The sequence below is a fragment of the Chrysemys picta genome, chromosome 13, assembly GCF_011386835.1.
Source record: "Chrysemys picta bellii isolate R12L10 chromosome 13, ASM1138683v2, whole genome shotgun sequence".
Classification (NCBI taxonomy): Eukaryota; Metazoa; Chordata; order Testudines; family Emydidae; genus Chrysemys; species Chrysemys picta.
Window position 1 is genome coordinate 51,875,484 of NC_088803.1, and position 18,101 is coordinate 51,893,584.

At 44.1% G+C, this 18,101-nt stretch overlaps 1 protein-coding gene across 2 annotated transcripts in view; it reads left to right on the forward strand.

Moving 5' to 3' along the window:
- Positions 1-3,494: 3,494 nt before the first annotated feature.
- The window catches only part of STMN3 (stathmin 3), a 30,299-nt gene continuing 15,692 nt past the window's right edge, over positions 3,495-18,101 (forward strand). Inside the window, exon 1 of one of the 2 annotated variants that reach the window (XM_005291733.5) lies at positions 3,495-3,912. In XM_005291733.5, coding sequence (XP_005291790.1) covers positions 3,894-3,912 — 19 coding nt within the window. In that variant the 5' untranslated portion in view covers positions 3,495-3,893. The remainder of the gene's footprint in view (positions 3,913-18,101) is intronic. The other variant, XR_010592405.1, reaches the window with a different exon arrangement.

Sequence of the window (18,101 nt, forward strand, 5' to 3'; positions counted from 1 at the left end):
CCCAAATAAATGTGTTAGTCTCTAAGGTACCACAAGGACTCCTCATTGTTTTTATCAAAACTGTAGTTACTCCGTATATAGTAGTATAGCCCTCTCTAACTTGAAGCTATACTACTTAGCTGCACAATTACTTTATACCATAGCATAAACTGGCCAGTGCATTGCATACCCCACAGACAGATCAAACAAACCTTCACTGGCTAAGTCAGCGTGGAAGACAGAAGCCTGAAAGGCGCTGCACTGATATTAGCGTTAGTGACATAGAGGCAAAAAAAAGCAAAACATTAAAATTGAAATGTTTTGTTTCAGCATTTTCTAAAATGAAACATTTTGATTTTTCAATTCAAAACAACTTATTGTTTTGAAATATCCTTTAATTTCATTTTTAACATTTAAAAACATTTAAAAATGCTCAAAACCAAAATGATTCCCTCTCCCCAACTTTTTTGAATTACCGGAAAACCGAAAAATCCATTCTTCACCCAGCTGCAAAGAAGACACTGCCCCACGTGAAACTTGGAGAGGGACTGTGACTCTGGGGAGCACCGCAGTGATCTGGGATAACACTCACACTGCACTATTCTTTTGGATGTTGCAGCCAGCTTCACAGACGTGCCTGGTTAACTTTGCAGGCCAGTGCTGAGAGAAGCAGGTCCATGCTCACCATTCCTCTACTTTGGCATGATTGCACCTCTTGGGGTGCCAAGAATATTAACCTCAATGTCATAGACAAATTCAACTGTGTGTAATTACATTCCGCTGATTAAACAGCTGTTGTACCCCCCCCTCCCCGAGGTGGCTGCCCTTCAGTGTTGGGGAAAGTGATTAGTATTTATGTTGTAAATTCAATGAGATAGTAAAATCTGTAAAGCCTACTGGAATAGATCTGGAGGAAAGGTACTAAATAAATGCAGGATCATTAAGACTGTTAGCCTACTTTTAATTTTGTGTCTTCTGGTACCTGTGATGTGAATTTGGATTCTTAATATTATTTTAAGTTGTTTGTATTTGGTTTGCTTTGTGTGTATTTCACATGCTAGTGACTAGAGTATGTACTCCCTACCGTCACAGACTGAATAATTTCCATCCTTGTATCTGGTTTCACCAGATCCTAGGCAACCAGCACCATATGTATCTTATAAGATAATAAGCCTTAGAGGGGATTATTGTGGGTTCCTATTGAGATGCAGAATGTATTGATGAGGCTCCTGTCAGGAGGAAGGATGGGAAATTTCAGGTGGATTTTTCTTCTGAAATTGACCTTTTGAGCTTCATAGATTAAAAGGGGAATCAGAGACCTGCCGCTTATGAGCTGCACCTTTCATGTGGTGCATAGTTGGGAGCTCTTTTCAGCACCACTGAAAGGATGACGTGCCAGAGAAAAGCTTCCTATAGGGGAAAAAGTCTAAGAAATTTTAATTATGATTTTTTTTAAAAGTCACGTTATTAATAATGGAAAAGTCTGAAAGACATGCATGCCACAAACCAGTCTCTCTGCTGATTCTACTTGAATACCCATCATTCCCAATAATCTGCGGTTAGATATCACATGCCATGGAGGCAGAGGGGGACCAGTCACATCAGTGGAATATACACAGCTATTTTCCTGAAACCCTTCATAAAATACTGCAGAAATTTTTCTGCCTGATTCTTTCAAACTTGTCCTGATCCAAATCAGGGGCAGCTTGGAAAAGAAGTTAAGTTTAAAATAGGGAAGAAAAAATAACTTGGAACATTAGACATCTACCTACAATCATTATTTGAATATTATTTATATAAACAGCAGTACCTAGAGGCTCTTGACCAATATGGGAGCCCCATTGTGCTAGGCACTGTACAAACACATAGTGAGAGACAGTCCCTGCTCCAAAGAGCTTGTATTTGAAATAGACAAGACATGGAAAGGGGACAAAAGCACAGAGAGGTGAAATGACTTGCAAACGATCATACAGCAAGCCAGAAACAGAACCCACATTTCTGGAGCCATAGTTCATTGTCTAATCCACTGGCCCATATTGCCATCTATATCTCGATAGCTTTTGTTGCCACCCAAACAACTCCCCAATAGCACATACACCAGTTAATCTGTCCAGTCTCCTCCCGTGTGCCCCAGAATGTTATGTCATTAAGACACATGCTACAAAGCTAACTGTTACCAGGTTGAAAGTGTTCCGACACTTTTCAGAGTAAAGGGAGTCATAAACGGGGATGTGGCAAGAAGAAAATAGATCCTGTCAGAATGGTTGGGTAAAACCAAGAAAGCATTGTTATCAAGTAAAGAGCAAAAATGACTCCAGCTGCATCTGCACATAGGGAAATGAACTGTCGATGTCTGTAAGGTATGTCTGTCTAACTTTAGGCTGCTGGCCTCCGCTACAAGCTTTTGGGGGGATTTCTTGGGACTACCTATTAAGTCTGAGGACTTTCAGCCCAGGAAGTGGGTGTGGGGATGACTGTAGTTGCTACAGCTATGAAATAGGCATTGGAAGGAGGGTAACAAAGTGTCCAGGTAGGCCACAAAGAAACCTATTCCATAGCCCACTGTTGTCCAGATTCCTTTAAAGTTGGGGATATATTAATAATATTCTTTTCCTGAATTAACATTTTAATTTGTATTTTTTTGTCTCCACATGACAGAGACCCTCTCTTCCCCCCAACCTTAAGGCATTAGGACAAACAGGGATTGGAGGTAGAATTTAGCTGAAGGGGAAAATCTCTGGCTTTTCAATTTCCTTTGAGAGGCGGGTACTGTCTGTGACTTCTGTGCTAAGCAGGGATGTCTGTGGCTGCTTGAACAAGCTATAATTCCCTGCAGCTGCTGGGTGGGTTGGGAGTGTCTGTATTGCAGCATGCTGGATAATTTTGGGGTGTTTGCGGATGAAGGATATGTGCAGCTGGCAGAATAGTGTGAGAGACCTAAAGCTGATGAGATTAACGGTGGTTAAGAAATAATGTGGTGAGGATCATACTGCCACAACTGGATGAATAATACAGGGGTGCCTGTGGCAGTTAATGTGAAAGAGGGGGAGTTTTTCTGGTTCCTGAATGGGTGTGTGGAATAGACTTGGAAACCATCATAAAACATAGAGTATATCAGCCCCTAGCAACAAACACCAGAGAGGAGGTGATACAAAATGTAAAAGCCCAAACACCCAGAAGAAAAAAAAGCTCTGTTGGATTCAGAGGGCTTGATTCTCCTCTCCCTCACATCAGTTTCACAGCAGTGTAGCCCCCTTGACTCCAGTAGAACTTCTGGTTTACAAGTAAGAGGAGAATCAGACCTACAGATTCCCATTTTTCTCAGGTCACTCTTCCCCTTCACTGTCTGTGGAAAGCAGCTGGCGGTTTTTTTGCTGGTTCTCCTGGATGCCAGCCATGGCCCCTCAAGTGGTTGCTGGCTTTGAGAGAGTTTTTCCTTTTTAAAAGAAAAAATAAATTACATGAATCTGCATACTTTAGCTTTCAATTGACACACCAAAAAAAAAAAAAAAAGAGAGAGAGAGAGAGAGAGAAAGTGCCAGGCTAGTCCATCTACAGCAGACAAGGGAGGGAAGGAGAAAGAGAGAAAAATCTCTTTCGATAGAGCCCAAGATTGGATGTAGCTTCTTGCTCTCCCCCCTCAACGAATCTGACATCAAAGCCACCCAGGAAAGAAGGCCAGATTCGCTAATTAATATTCTGAACCGGGACCCCCGTCTCTTTCTTTCCACCCACTTCTTTCAGTCTCTCTCTCTCCTCCCTTCAGATGGCTGCAGCCCCCTAGAGCTGAGTCAGTTCTTCCTCTCTTCCACAGCATTGCAGCACTTCAGCGGAAAGCCAGCAAGGCGTTCTTTCACTCCTCCCTACTGCTGCATCTCCCCTACCGCATCTACTCTGCTCCCCACCTTGCCACCATGGCCAGTACTGTGTCAGGTAGGACCCGCATGGCTTTTTTTTAAGTCAATCTTTTAAAACATCATTATTTGTTTGTTTCCAGGGCGGATTTTGCTTTCATGCTGGGAGGGTTCTCTGAGGGGCAGACAGCTGATTTGTCAGCATTGTCTTTTCCCCCCCATTTGATGTATGAAAGCTGGGGGGGGGGATTTTTTTTTCACCTGTATCCACCGTTGTTAAACCTGCTACTTAAAAAATTCTTGACCTTAAAATGTGACACGTGAGATATGCTTAGTGCATATCAAAAATACTGCCTGTCAAATACTATTTTGTGGTCACGTCACACGGTAATTTAAAAAAACCCATCTGTTCATTTTTGGAAGAAGGGATGGGGAGGGGCTGGGAATTGCATTTTTACATGGGTAAAGACCAGGCACTGTACAAGTGGGTCAAGGAAAGAGACATAAGCAAACAATTGAAAATTATGCTTACAAAAACCGAGCTAGCTTTCTGTGCATTCCCAGAGCCTTGCATCCATCAGGATGCATTGCTTCATTATAAAGTGCTATCGGGGAGCGGTCCTCTGATGGTGCTGAGCGAAATCCAATGCTCCAAGGGAAGCCCTTCCTCCTTCCTGCAGTAATACTGGGAATAATAGCATTCCTGCCTCTTGTTTTCCCAGGTTAGGCACTATCTGGCTTTGACATTCAGATTAGCCTGCAGCATGGCAGGCTGCGGCGAGAATGCTGCACCCTTTCTCTGAAACTGGTTCCTAGAGATGGGTCTTGCGGCACCTTGCTGGGGAGCTGCGCAGGTGGGGGATGAGGGAGGGGTTCACGGAGATGGAACTGGAGCTCAGCGAGGAAGAAAATAAAAGTGCAGATTTACACCTGAACAATGGATGCTTGTTGAGAGTCTTCCAAAAAAAAAAAAGAAAGTCCCTTTCTTGAAAGAGCTCTGATTCCTTTCTGTGCTGCATTAGAAAGAGGGGGCTTTATGAAAGATGGGGAAGGCAAAATAATCATAAAGGGTTGGAATGGAGAAGGAAAGGACAAGATGTTTCTATTCCAGACCCTCTCCCATCCAGGGGACTTGCTGAAAGGAAGACAGAGCAGCCTTTCTTGGTGCATTCATTAGCTTCCCCCTGTGCTCCCTGCAGTGCATTTTCTGTTCTTTTTTCCTTTTAAAAAGACCACTAAAGCCGGGAGGGGGGAAGGAGAAGAGGGCTGGGAGAGGGCGTTGGGGGATGTGTGTGGGGATGCAGCTAACCCAATGCAGGCTTTGTATAGGATTAGGAAACCAAAACTAGCCATTGTTAAAAATGTTTGCCCTTATGCTAGAAAATCTGCAGGCATGGGAGAGGATGTGTGAGGGAGAGAGAGAGAGCACCCCTATGCCTGTGTCATTGAATGTGTGCTAGTGTTTATTCTGAAGGCCCCACCCATCCATCTTGCTTTATTACAGAATTGGTTCTGGTCTAATTTGAATTGCAGAGAGCTCAGCAATCTAAACCGAGATTGCATTGAACCTGACACAAATGAGATGGTGGGTGTGACATGCATAAGTACCAGAGCAGAGGAATCAAGAGACAGCAGTATTATAGCCGAAGGAGAAGAGAGAAAATGGAAACTGTTGGTATATGACAAGGAGCAGGGCTGAGTCTCATCCAGTGGACTTTGCAGGGGTCAGCTCTCTGTTCAATGTTGCGCTTACAATAGGAATAGAATGAAGGCTGCAAAGGTGGATTTTGTAAATGAAAGAGAGAGGTCTTTTCCCTTGATTGTTTCTGCTTTACTTCTCTCTTTATCCTGAGCAAAAACAAATCAGTGCTGGAGAGAGAGCAGCTGTAATGGTTTGCAACCAACGCCCAAGGGCTTGTATCCCTAGGGAAGATTTCCTTGGGTCTGTTGAAATAAACAAATCCCTCAGATGAAAAGGAAACCAGTCCTGCATGCCCTGCTTCACCAGTCTGTTTCAATTTCTCACCAGCCTCTCTAGGCACTTTCTTCTTGCCACGACTGTCAACTTCAGGGATAAAGCAGTAGAAGCAGCAGCACATGCTCAGTGCAGGCTCAGCTGCAGTGGTGGCCATGCTATGCTGACAGAGGTGGAGCCCTCACACATGCTCTGGTGAATCCTTAGAGAGTCACTAGGACTAAACTACACCTTTTTGTGTACCCCTAAAGAAGAGTCCAGGCCGCACAGCTGTGTCTACTCATCCATCACTGAAAGTCTTGTTTGGGCATATGAACAGGCAAAGGAATACGTGTGACCTCTCCTAGGGATTATGAAATGGTGCAGTATTGTGGATTCTTCTTTTCTGATAGATGAGTGCATCTGGTGTGGTAGAGCCAGGCTGAATCACTGGCGTCTCTCATTTTGGTATGCACAAGTGGACACCACGCGGCACTGAGTGGTCCTGGAAAATCCCAGAGGTTTCTCCTCGCTAGATGGATATTGGCATCATATGGCTTTATATGGCCCTGGTGGGTCCCCATGATCTCTTCTTCTGGACTCTATTAGTGGACACTCTGTACCACTGGCATATATCTATTATTTTTTAATATTAATGTTGCAATAGCACACAGAGGCCCCAATCAGATTCATCCCTATCCATCCTGTTTATGCATCTCCAAGGTATCTCTTTAGTTCCTTTAAACATTTCTTTAATGAACTGAGTGTACAAGGCTTATCTTCGAGGTTCCTGTTACATCTAGCAGGACTTCAGTTTTACAAACCGAGGGAGTACAATTAAAGGAATAGTCTTTTTAAGCCACCGTATCCAACCAGGGATTCCAAATCATTTGAAAATATTTGTTATTTCTCAGTCTATAAACCAGGTCTCCATTGATGGCATATTGCAGAGCTTCTGAAATCCCTCAGATATTTCTAAGGAACCTTCTCTGAGGTATCTAAGTGCTGGTACAGATTTGATGAATGTATTGTTTTAATTAAGTGATAAACTCGCCGTCTGGAAAGGAAAAGTGGGGACTCGGTGGCATCATGGCCTTGGGGAAGTTTCTGTGAACTCTCCTTCTGAGGAGTAAATATGGGAATGGTGTAGCACTGGTGTAGGCAGCGGCATTTGGGCTTGGTCATTTTGGAGATAGGGAGCATGAGACACAGAAGGTTTGCCTTCGTGTTCTGGGTAGGCCCAGAAAACCCCTGATTACAGGGCTTTGGAGCTGTGCTCTGGCTCCGCTCTAGCTCCAGGCAAAAACCTGCAGCTCCACTGCTCCGGAGATGCTCCGGGCTCCACTCCAAAGCCCTGGAAACCAAGCTGCATTCCATGAAGTTTAGAAATCCTTTTCTGGTTACTGCCTCTAGTGTGGAATGCCCATTCCTCCTTACTCACCTCCCTGGACATGGGAGAGGTAGATGAGTTAGTTTGAAATTGGCAGATAGATGGAAGGGAAGGGCAAAGAAGGAAGGCTGTAGGGGGAATGAAAGCTTTTGGCCTTACCTGCTCCACACTTACTGTGTCCAGAACAACCCAAAGTGCTCTGTAAACACCAGTTGTGCACAGTCCCAGCCAGGATGTTCACAAGTGTCCAACCCCCCACTTCTCAGACACAAGAGACAACTATGGACCATCCAGGTGTGAACTGTGTCTCAGGGCTGTTGAGTCTAACTCTTGGGTGAAACTCAAGAGATCCAGTCAGTCTGAAAAGGTGTTTTGGGAATTTGGTGAAGCTCAGCAAGCCTCCAACAGTTTGTCTCCCAGTTCTACTGAAGTTCATTGGAAACTCCATACCTTGCTGAGTTCTGCCCTTTGATCTTCTCCCGCCCTTTATGATATCATGCCTCATTCTTTTAGGTTCATGGCAAGGTTTCCATAAAGAGTCTCATCTAATGCAGGATTAAATTTAGGACCACATCTTCAGATGAATCTGGGAGTGCAAAAGGGCTAAAAAACAGCCAGCTCTTACACGCCTCTTCTGGTGCACTGCAGCATTTCCCAGCTGGGTAACAGCTCCTTAAAGTCCATTATCAGCTGGCATACTTCAGAGCAGTCCCCTGTCCACCTTAAATATGGCCTCCATTACCCTAGTATCTGAGCACCTGGCTGTCTTTAATTTTCTTATCCTGACTACAACCCTCTGTGGTCAGTCAGTGCTATCATCCCCATTGTACAGATAGGGAACCAAGGTCCAGAGAGACTAAGTGACTTGCTCAAGGTCATACAGGGAGTCTGTGCTAGAGCAGGACATGACCCAAGGTCTCCCCCATCTCAGGCCAGCAACCTACCCACTGGAGTATCCTTCCTCTCTAGGCTCCTGGGTGGCTCCCCATCTCAGCTACAGCTGAGAATCTAGTCCTAAATAGGTCCCATAGCCACCAAAACCTTGGGTCACCTGCCCCCACTTGGACACCCTGATTTTCCTTTCTCAAGCACCCTACCCCCAAATAGCCTCTTTCCCTCTTCACTTCCCCTTCACTAAGTAGATTTGTGGTTTCTCATTGACTCAGCTGCTGCATCCAACCCACTTAGTCCACCAGACCTGGGCCTCAGCGCTCTGGTCCTTCTCCTTCCATGGGCTCACTGAGAGATAGGCACAAGCTAATTCTTTTATTGGGAGGGCTTAGGTGTTCCTGCACTGGAGCCTGAGTTCTGCTGCTCTCTCTCTCACGTCACTCAGAACAAAAAGAGGTAATCCAGATGGCCCAAACTACTCTCCTACCCTGAGTCCAGACTGTCCTTCACTATTATACCTCTCCTGCCTTTCATCCAAATGGCATTGTACTTCTTGCTCTCTCAAGGGATGTCTTCAGTCAACTACAGTGGTCCCTGTGAACCCACAGAAAGGCATTGTCCATGTCCTACTTTTGGCACTAGAACCCGATGGGTGGGGGGGAGGTAAATAATATTCTGATCCATGCTACACCCCTAGAAGTAGAAATGGAGAGGAAGGCCTTAAGCCCAAAGTAAGTGACTGAATGGGGCCCAAGTTCTTACTTGTGGCCCCACAAGCTCTGTCTCTGTCTCTCATATTCTTTTTCTTTCTGTCTCTGCCTCCTCCTCTGTCTCTCACCAACTCCCATGACAGTTCTGTTTTGCATTATGTCTCTGCTGGGGGATGGGTAATTTTCATCTCTCTTTCCTGCTTCCTGAATCATGGTTAGTATGCAGGAGTCTTTAGCTCGCCTCCTGGGTGGCACTCTTCAGACTTTCCCCAGAGATCTTAAATAGGCTCCTGACAGGCAGATGCAGTCTCAGAAGTATATGGCTATTACCATATGAAATCTGTGTTTCCAGTGCATTGAATAAATTACTTCAACTGCATGAAAGGTTTCAGAGTAGCAGCCGTGTTAGTCTGTATCCGCAAAAAGAAGAACAGGAGGACTTGTGGCACCTTAGAGACTAACAAATTTATTAGAGCATAAGCTTTCGTGGACTACAGCCCACTTCTTCGGTTATGCATCCGAAGAAGTGGGCTGTAGTCCACGAAAGCTTATGCTCTAATAAATTTGTTAGTCTCTAAGGTGCCACAAGTACTCCTGTTCTTCTTTTTTCAACTGCATGGGCTTTCTTGTGCCTGATAGACACATCCCTGCATTAGGGGTGGTGCAGAGTTGTATTGCCTTGGGAACCTCAACCTGTCAGACTCTGGCCACATATTAGCAAAACCCGCTCTACAAAAATGTAATTGAAGATCTTCTAAATACTCAAACAAGGAGTGCTGGGAAGAGACTGATCTTTATGGCTTGGCCAGTCTCCTGAAGGGTTACAAAAGGCTAATGAATACCTTTGTCACATGGCAGGGTTCAGTACCTTCGGACACTATTACATCTCCCTTTTTCTTTTTGAAAGTCAAACACAAATAAAACAAAACATCATGCTATCTAAAAATAACACACTACTCATGCAGCCAAGTAATAACACACACATGAAAACATCAGGAGAAGCAACCCCAAACCCCAGCAGGTGAAAGGATCATTCTGCCTCTTATTGGACATCTATCATGACTACTGCCCTTGAACCTCAATTTTTTTTTTTTATTACATGACCATTTCTTGTTCTCAAAACGGTTCCTTCTCAGGACCGGTTAAGACATACACATTATAGGCCCTCTTGGGCTCATGATCCTAATAAGGCATTGCAAGTTGTATTGCACTATTCTAACAATACTAAATATGGATCCCTTGCATTCACCAGGGCTTTTATTTGCTATTTTCACTGTTTTTTTCTGCTAGCCACTTAGCTGTGCATAATAAGGGTTTGGTGTGGAGTACCTGAATTCATATATGAAAGAGAATGGCCTGTGGATCATTATGTCTTATTACCTCATCTGAAATCTCAAGGTGAGCAAACTGCAATTTACCAGGTGTTGTTGCATTGCTACTTGTTGTGTTGTGCAGCAGCTCACTTTAGAACAAGATGTAGTAGTAGTAGTCCATTAATACAGATAATCTTTCCTGTTTAATTCAAATAGATCTGTGTCAGCCTTGGCCTATGAGCTGATCAGGAATCTCAAGTGGTTTCACTAGTTCTTTTGCATTCTGTTTCCTGTGGATTTCACAATGTGTTGGGCCAGAGCTGCAGGTGTGCCAGACGTATGCTTGGGGCACCTGAGGAGGGGAGGAGAGGGAAGTGAAGGTAGTTTTAAACCAGTTGTGTTTAAATTCTGGGTGTGGCTGGGGAAGCCTTGTGATTTGTGAATTTCCCTATGCAGGGAGAATCCCCAGCTTCCCTATTAAGGCTGTTTTCTGGCATAGGTGCCACAGAAGCAATGCAAAGGAGCAAGATTGGCAGCCGAAAATCTGACCATTATCTTATATGACAGTATTCAAACCTCTACAGAAAAGGATATCTCAGATTCTATTCTTACACTTCTCAATGCCCCGATTGGCGTTGTGCATTATAGTTAACATTTCTGATCTCATGATTTGTGATATTACGACATCATGTCCCAGTATCGATTTTAAAATCAACGTCTTGATTTCCAAGATCATTGTCGATTTGTTGTAGAACCTTGTTTTATAAATGTCTTGAGAGACCCAACAACGAACTCTGTTTCTGCATCATCATCGTCTCCATCAAAGCTTTGTCCTTGTGTTTATATACATGAATGTATTTTTGCATTCTGGATTTCCTTATAGTCTGTGCTGAAAGCAGCACATTTCTGCAGAATGGTTGCTTTTATCGCATTCATGACACTGCACTCTTTGTGCTGTACACCTTTCTGTCAAACAAATCTGGGGTCAGATCCTCAGCTGGTGTAACCCAGTGCAGTTCCATTGTCTAAAATGGAGCTATGTCAGTTTACCCAGCCTGGGCAGCTGGTTCCTGGTCTCTGCAGGTTGTTGGCCCTTGTTTGTTCTGTGTTTATGCATTGGTCTGCATTTTTAACTGGAAGCACTTTTGTTCTTTCACTGTTTGTCAACACTCTCTTTGGAAAACACCATTTTCACTAGCCCTGCTAGTGAATATCCACTTTTCTTTGCAAAGTCAAGTCAATTTCTTGTAATAACCTTGCTTTGACCTTGTTATCAGTTATACCATAAATATTCAATCTCTATTTCATCCATTTATTAACTGCCTGAATTCACATGACTTAGATTTATTACGTAGGCCTATAACATTTACTTATTACTATTATTTATTTAACTTGTATTGACGTAGTGCCCAGAGACCCCAGTCCCGTTTTGCTGGATAACAAAAAGACAGTCCCTGTCCTTAAGGGTTACAGTCTGATTTTACCAGACACCCCAATAGCCAGAGAACTAAACTGACTAATATATGAAAGATGGGGCACCCCATTGTCCAGATGCAACACCTACAAGGAAATCCAGTCCCCTCTAATCTCCCATCTTTTAGCCAAGAAGAAGGTGTTGAGATACCCACCAAAATACTGTCCTTGGATTCTTCTTGGTGGCTCTGTCATTTGTATCAGCCTCCAGCAAATAGGAGTTTTATAAATTTGAAGCATCTCCCCTCTGGCTGCTGGAAGGGAGAAGGAGCGTTGTCTCTATTCCACCCCCACCCCTGAACCCATCACTAGAACCTCTGGTTGCTCAATAGGTGGAATTGAGTTGATCTCTGCTACTTTGCCCCCCTTTTATCCCCCAACTGCTGTAATAAGGGTGTGCTTCAATGGGAAGGAGGGCCACTAATATAGCGAGTCCAAGTTTAAAATGGAAAAGAAACAAATGGGGGAGAAAATAAAGGAATCATAAGGAGATTCCCCTCCAATAGTAAGTGTTGGTAATTTCTAGAGGCATCGTAACTACACCATGTGTATCATAACGTAACTTTTTTTTTACCATAAATACCTAGCAACACGTGTATTTATAAAAAACAAAGACACCCAAAAGACCTTACCAAAACAAGACCCTCCAGTGCATGCGATTCTCTCCCTGGGGAGAGGATGAGAGACCAAACGTATGAAAGATGCACTTTTGGAAGGTGCTCAGATACTATGGTGATGAGCACAATATAAGAACCTACGTAGACTACAACAGAATAAAGAAGGAAGTGACAAGAGTGGAGTCCATCTCCAATGCCTGTGGGAAAACCACTGGAAATCTTCAATTACCAGCTGAGGATTTAGCAGAGAGCACTGCGGAGCTCTGAGAAAAAGGAAGGGCCTTCCTAGCAGCTAAATAACTGAATGTCAATGGAAATGGGACAATTCCATTTTCAGATTTACCGGAAAGGAACAGATTTATCCTGAACCACTGCACAGTAGGATGGTCCGAGGAAAGGAAAAATGAGGACTGGAAATGGGGTGGGGGGGAAGCAAAAGGGAAAGAAGGAGAGAGGATGGAGAGGATAAGAAATGTTGATAAAATATTTAGTATTTCCAAAGTACTTGGCTGCATTCACTGGTCCTGGGGGCAGTGGTAGGTAAATACTATTCTCCCTTTGCAGATAGAGGGGAAGAAGTAAGAAAAATGAAGGTGAGAGGATAAATAGTATATTAGTTATATTACAGTAGCACTTAGAAACCCCAGCTGAGCTTAGGCCCCTGTGCTGGGTGCTGGACAAATTTATATTGAGAGAGACCCTGCCCCAAAGAGTTTACAATCTAAATAGATTAGACACACAAAGGGTGTCTACATGCAGCCACTAGCTCAGGGGTTCTCGGACTTTTGGACTGGTGACCCCTTTCACATAGCAAGCCTCTGAGTGCGACCCCCCCTTATACACTAACAACACTTTTTTTATATATTTAACACCATTATAAATGCTGGAGGCAAGCGGGGTTCGGGGTGGAGCCTGACAGCTCGCGACCCCTCCCCATGTAATAATCTCGCTTTCTGTAGCTTAGGAGTGCTCCTGGATTGCTTGCTGACATAGCAGCATCTGCAAGTAATGCTTTCTGTCATTTCCAGTGGGCTAAGAGAGTCTGTCCCATCCGGGCAGATGATATGCTAATCTGTTATTCGTGCCTTTGTCACCTCTTGGCTGGACTACAGCAATGCTGTATACCTAGGCATGAAGTCTGCAGAGCTTGGGAAACTCCAGCTGCAGCATTTCTCCTTGGCAACACTGGCTACCTTGAGCATGTCACATCTGCCCTTCACATCCTACACTGGCTTCCCAAGTTCTGTGTGTTGGTCCTTATCTTCAAGACACCCTGGACCCAGGACCCTGAATATCTACAAGAGCCTAAAGGATGAAGACCATGAGTGACAACCACACTCCTCTAGCACTATGAACTCTGTACAAAAGGGTGAAGCCCATATGTTCAGGAGACAGAGGTTTCTTGGTGGCTGGCCCAAGACTGTGGAATGAATTCCCTCAGGAAGTAAGGACTGTCACAAACCTCACCCCTATCTGCTCTAACTGCAAGGTGCATTTCTTTGACCTGCCTTCTCTAACATAAACATATGGCAACATGTATATATGTGTATATATAAATTCCAAAACAAAACACTCCTCTCCCCTGCACACACTTCTGCCCTTAGGGAGAGGATGAGAGAACAAACACATGATAGACATTAGTCATATTGCTTAATGCACTTATAACTCTCAGATACTATGGTGATAAGAGCAGTAGAACAACCTATATATTTAATTGAATAGTAAAATTGAAGGGAAATAGAAGTACATGGAGGCAAAGTGATTTGCCCAAGCTCACACGGAAGGTTAGTGACAGAGCTAGGAATAGAACCACTGTCTTCTGCATCCTAGTCCAGCATATTTGTACACTGTAACATGCTACCTCTACTATTTCCTATACATACCAAAGGCTTTGGGATAGGACAATAGCTGTTTGGATTAATCCCAGTTATATATTTGTTGTGGATCTCCCCAGATAATCTATTTTAGTCTCCGTTTACTATTTAAAAGTGGGGCAGGGGCTGACTAGAGTAGGATCCCCAGGGATTGACTTTGTTAGAGAAATATTTAAAAATGTGTGAGCGTTGTAGCTAATAGAGCAGGCGAAGAGCAGGAGTGAATACACGGCAATCATACTAAAGTACACTAGGGGGAGCTCCGGGGTGACTCCGTTGAGAGACAGCAAGGTGGTGGCTCTTCTGACCTTCTTAGCAGCTCTGTTTGAATGAGAATCCAGTTAACTCCTCTTCCCTGCTTGTTTACTTCACTCAAAATACAATAGGGAAAGAGTCATTTTGTTCATGCAACATGCACGGTGCACATGCAGGTTTGTACAAGGGGTTTATCAAAGGGTTGTGCCAGTCATGTAATGAGATGTGAATGGAGCAGAATCAGAGCATAACTGAATTGCCTATATCCACAGGAGCTCAGAGACCAACGGCACACTTTTTGTGGTAAGGTTGTGGCATCAAAAGGCTGTGAAGGGATTGTTCTCTGAAGGCAAGGACATAAGGATGCCCTGCACTTTGTGAGATCAGGCTCTTCATTTTGTGATATGTTTTCTGTGAATTTACGTTGTGTTTGTTCACTTACTAATTTGCAAAACTCATCCATTCGCAATGGATCACCCCAGTGATATGTGTGAAGCAAAAACATTCTACTGCTTAGTGATGAAATCTATAGCCAGGCTTAATTAACTTCTTGCATATTCTTGTTTTGCAGCTGTCTGTCTAAAGGAAAAGTAAAATGTTGGCTATTTCTGCCTTGGAAGGGCATCTACAAACTACTGTTTGTAATAACGTCTTCCATTTTAGTCAGAGTAAGACCCTTGGGTGCCACCTTCATGACATTTCCAATCTCACCAAGACCCAAAGTAAGGCTCATGCATGAGGTCCCAAAAGAGCTGCTATTTGCGTGTGCATTTTCTGCTCTCTGTGTTGGTTATCGGCTTTTTGATCCTTAAATCTATAAAAACTATTTAAAGTGAACAGTTGGAAGCCTTCCTGCCTTAATTTATACACATACATAATATCAATGCTAACTCAGCTGACTTTGTTGTTCTTTCAAAATCTAATGGAAGCAGGAAAATGCAAATGGGTGACTAATTGGAGAGCTCCACTTGCTTCTACCCAGCTATTTAAAAAATGTGTAAAAATGTGCTCTTATAATCACACAATCCTATTTTAAATAAGAAGCCTGTGGTACAGTGCCCTGACCAGCAAACTGTAAAATGTGGGTGCAGTGGGTGTAGCCACAAAATATGTATGTGCCCTTTATACCCATAAACCCCCACATTTATGTGCACAAAAGGGGAATTAGTACATACTGTACAAATAAGTAGGTGCCCAATTGCCGGCCCAATTTGCATACAGCTATATCAAAATGTGAGGTTTCTTGTATAAACCTCATTACACTGCTACATTTGGAAGTGTCGGCCTTTTAGTCTCCTGGATATCGTAAGCAGGTTCTTTCTGAAGCAGCTGTGAATTAGAATTATTCCTGCTCGGGGAGGCCTTGGCTTTGCCTTCTATGGACATGATATCCTAAGTGGTGGCTGAGAGGGCAGTTTCCTTCCTTTTGTTTGGTGAATTGTAAATTCTTCCCCAGCTGATTAATGGAGATGTATCATAATATCATGTATACCAGTGGTTTTCAGCCTGTGGTCCGCAGACCCCTGGGGTCCACAGAATATGTCTAAGATTTCCAACGGTGAAATATTTTAGGGGTCTACAAATGAAAAAAGGCTGAAAACCACTGATGTATACATATTCCAAAAAAGCCTGACACTGAATAATGGAACTACCTGTATGAAGGGGTTCACTCCAGAAATTTGATCACACAGTGGAGACCATTTAAGTGCGCCGCAGACTGCTGGATTCCCATTCCTTCTTTAGGATTGAGCGCTACAGATTCCTGGCTGCATTGTTCATTCCCTTGGCTGCAATAACAGTTTGTGAAGACTGAGCGATTCATCTGAATTGAGTTTGTGTGTGAGTGAGTGAGAGAGAGAGAAATTTGACACCAGCCTACATCTAGTACAGGTGAAGTGGGAGATCAAGTCCCAGCACCTATAAGAGAACAACAATTATTATTTATTAATTTGCTTATTTTTTTGTACAGTCCAAAATGTGCTAGGCCCTCTCCAAACATAGTGGAAGGCCTGATCCCCTCCCTGAAGTGCTTACATTCCTTTAAAAAAAACAAAAACCAATGCAGAGAGAAGGAAGATAGGGAAAGGGGGACAACAAACAAGTTTGGGGGCCAAGGGGTGACTGGCCATGGAATCATAGGGTTAGCAGGGACCGCAAGATGCAGAATTTGTTGTGTCTAAACCATCCAAGACAGATGGCTATCCAGCCTCCTTTTGAAAATCTCCAGTGAAGGAGCTTCCACAACCTCCCCAGGCGTCTGTTCCATTGGCTTACTGCTCATACAGTTTGGACTGGTCTACCCTGGGGCGGGGGGGATCGATCTAAGATATGCAACTTCAGCTACGTGAATAGATCGATTTACCTCGGGTCCTCACGGCGCGGGATCGACGGCTGCAGCTCCCCCGTCGACTCCGCTTCCGCCTCTCGCCCTGGTGGAGTTCCGGAGTCAACGGGGAGCGCGTTTGGGGATCGATTTATCGCGTCTAGACGAGACACGATAAATCGATCTCTGATAGATCGATCACTACCCGCCAATCAGCTTTTCCTGAGATTGAATCTAAATCTGCTGTGCTGTAGTTTGAACCCATTGCCTCTTGTGATCTCTTGCCACAGAGGGCAGGACAACTTTTCTCCATCTTTTTATGGCAGCCTTTCAAGTATTTGAAGACCGCGATCATGTCCCCCCGTAATCTCCTCTTTTCCAAACTAAACATACCAAGTTCCTTCAGCGTTTGCTCGTATGGACTGGATTCCATCCCTTTGATCATCTTTGTCACTCGCCTCTGGATCCTTTCCAGTTTCTCTACATCCTTTCCATACATTGGTGACCAAAATTGGACACAATACTCCAGCTGAGGCCTACCCAGTGCCAAGTAGAGCGGTACTGTCGCCTCCCATGACTTGCGTGCTATGCCTCTGTTAATGCAACCTCAGATTGCATTTGCTTTTTTTACAACAGCATCACACTGCTGATTCACGTCGAGGTTGTGACCCACCACAACTCCCAGATCCTTCTCAGCAGTGCTGCTGCCAAGCCAGTTATCCCCCATTTTGTATTTGTGCATTTGATTTTTCTTCCATAAGCGTAACACCTTACATTTGTCTTCATTGAATTTCATTTTATTGTCTATAGCCCAGTTCTCCAATTTATCAAGATCCCTCTGAATTTTAGCTCTATCCTCCAAAGTGTTGGCAGCCCCCATTAGCTTTGTGTCATCTGCAAATTTGATCAGTGCGCTCTGTATTCCTATATCCAGGTCATCAGTAAAGATGTTAAACAACACCAGACCCAGAACAGATCCCTGTGGAACCCCACTTGAGACCTCCCTCCAATCTGACATCTTGCCATTAATAGTTACTCTTTGTTTGTGGTTGTTTAACCAATTATGTCCTGGTAATACACAGTTTTAATACCCAGTGTTTTATAGCTTTATAATGTAAGATGCATAGAGAATCCCAAGCTATCCACTAGCCATTCCATGATAGTCACTAGGAGGCATCGCTGTCCCCTTCACTAGAAAAACCCTGCCAATTGCCTCTCTGATGCATGCCATAATGGATCATCATGCATGTTGCTCATTAAATAGACCCTGTTGGGCCATCCCTGTGCTGGGCACAGGGGCAGCTCTATGTATTTTGCCACCCCAAGCACGGCAGTGAGGCAGCCTTCGGTGGCATGCCTGCGGGAGGTCCGCTGGTAATGCGGATTTGGTGGCATGCCTGCGGGAGGTCCGCCGGTCCTGCACCTTCGGCGTACCCACCGCCGAATTGCTGCCGAAGCCGCGGGACCG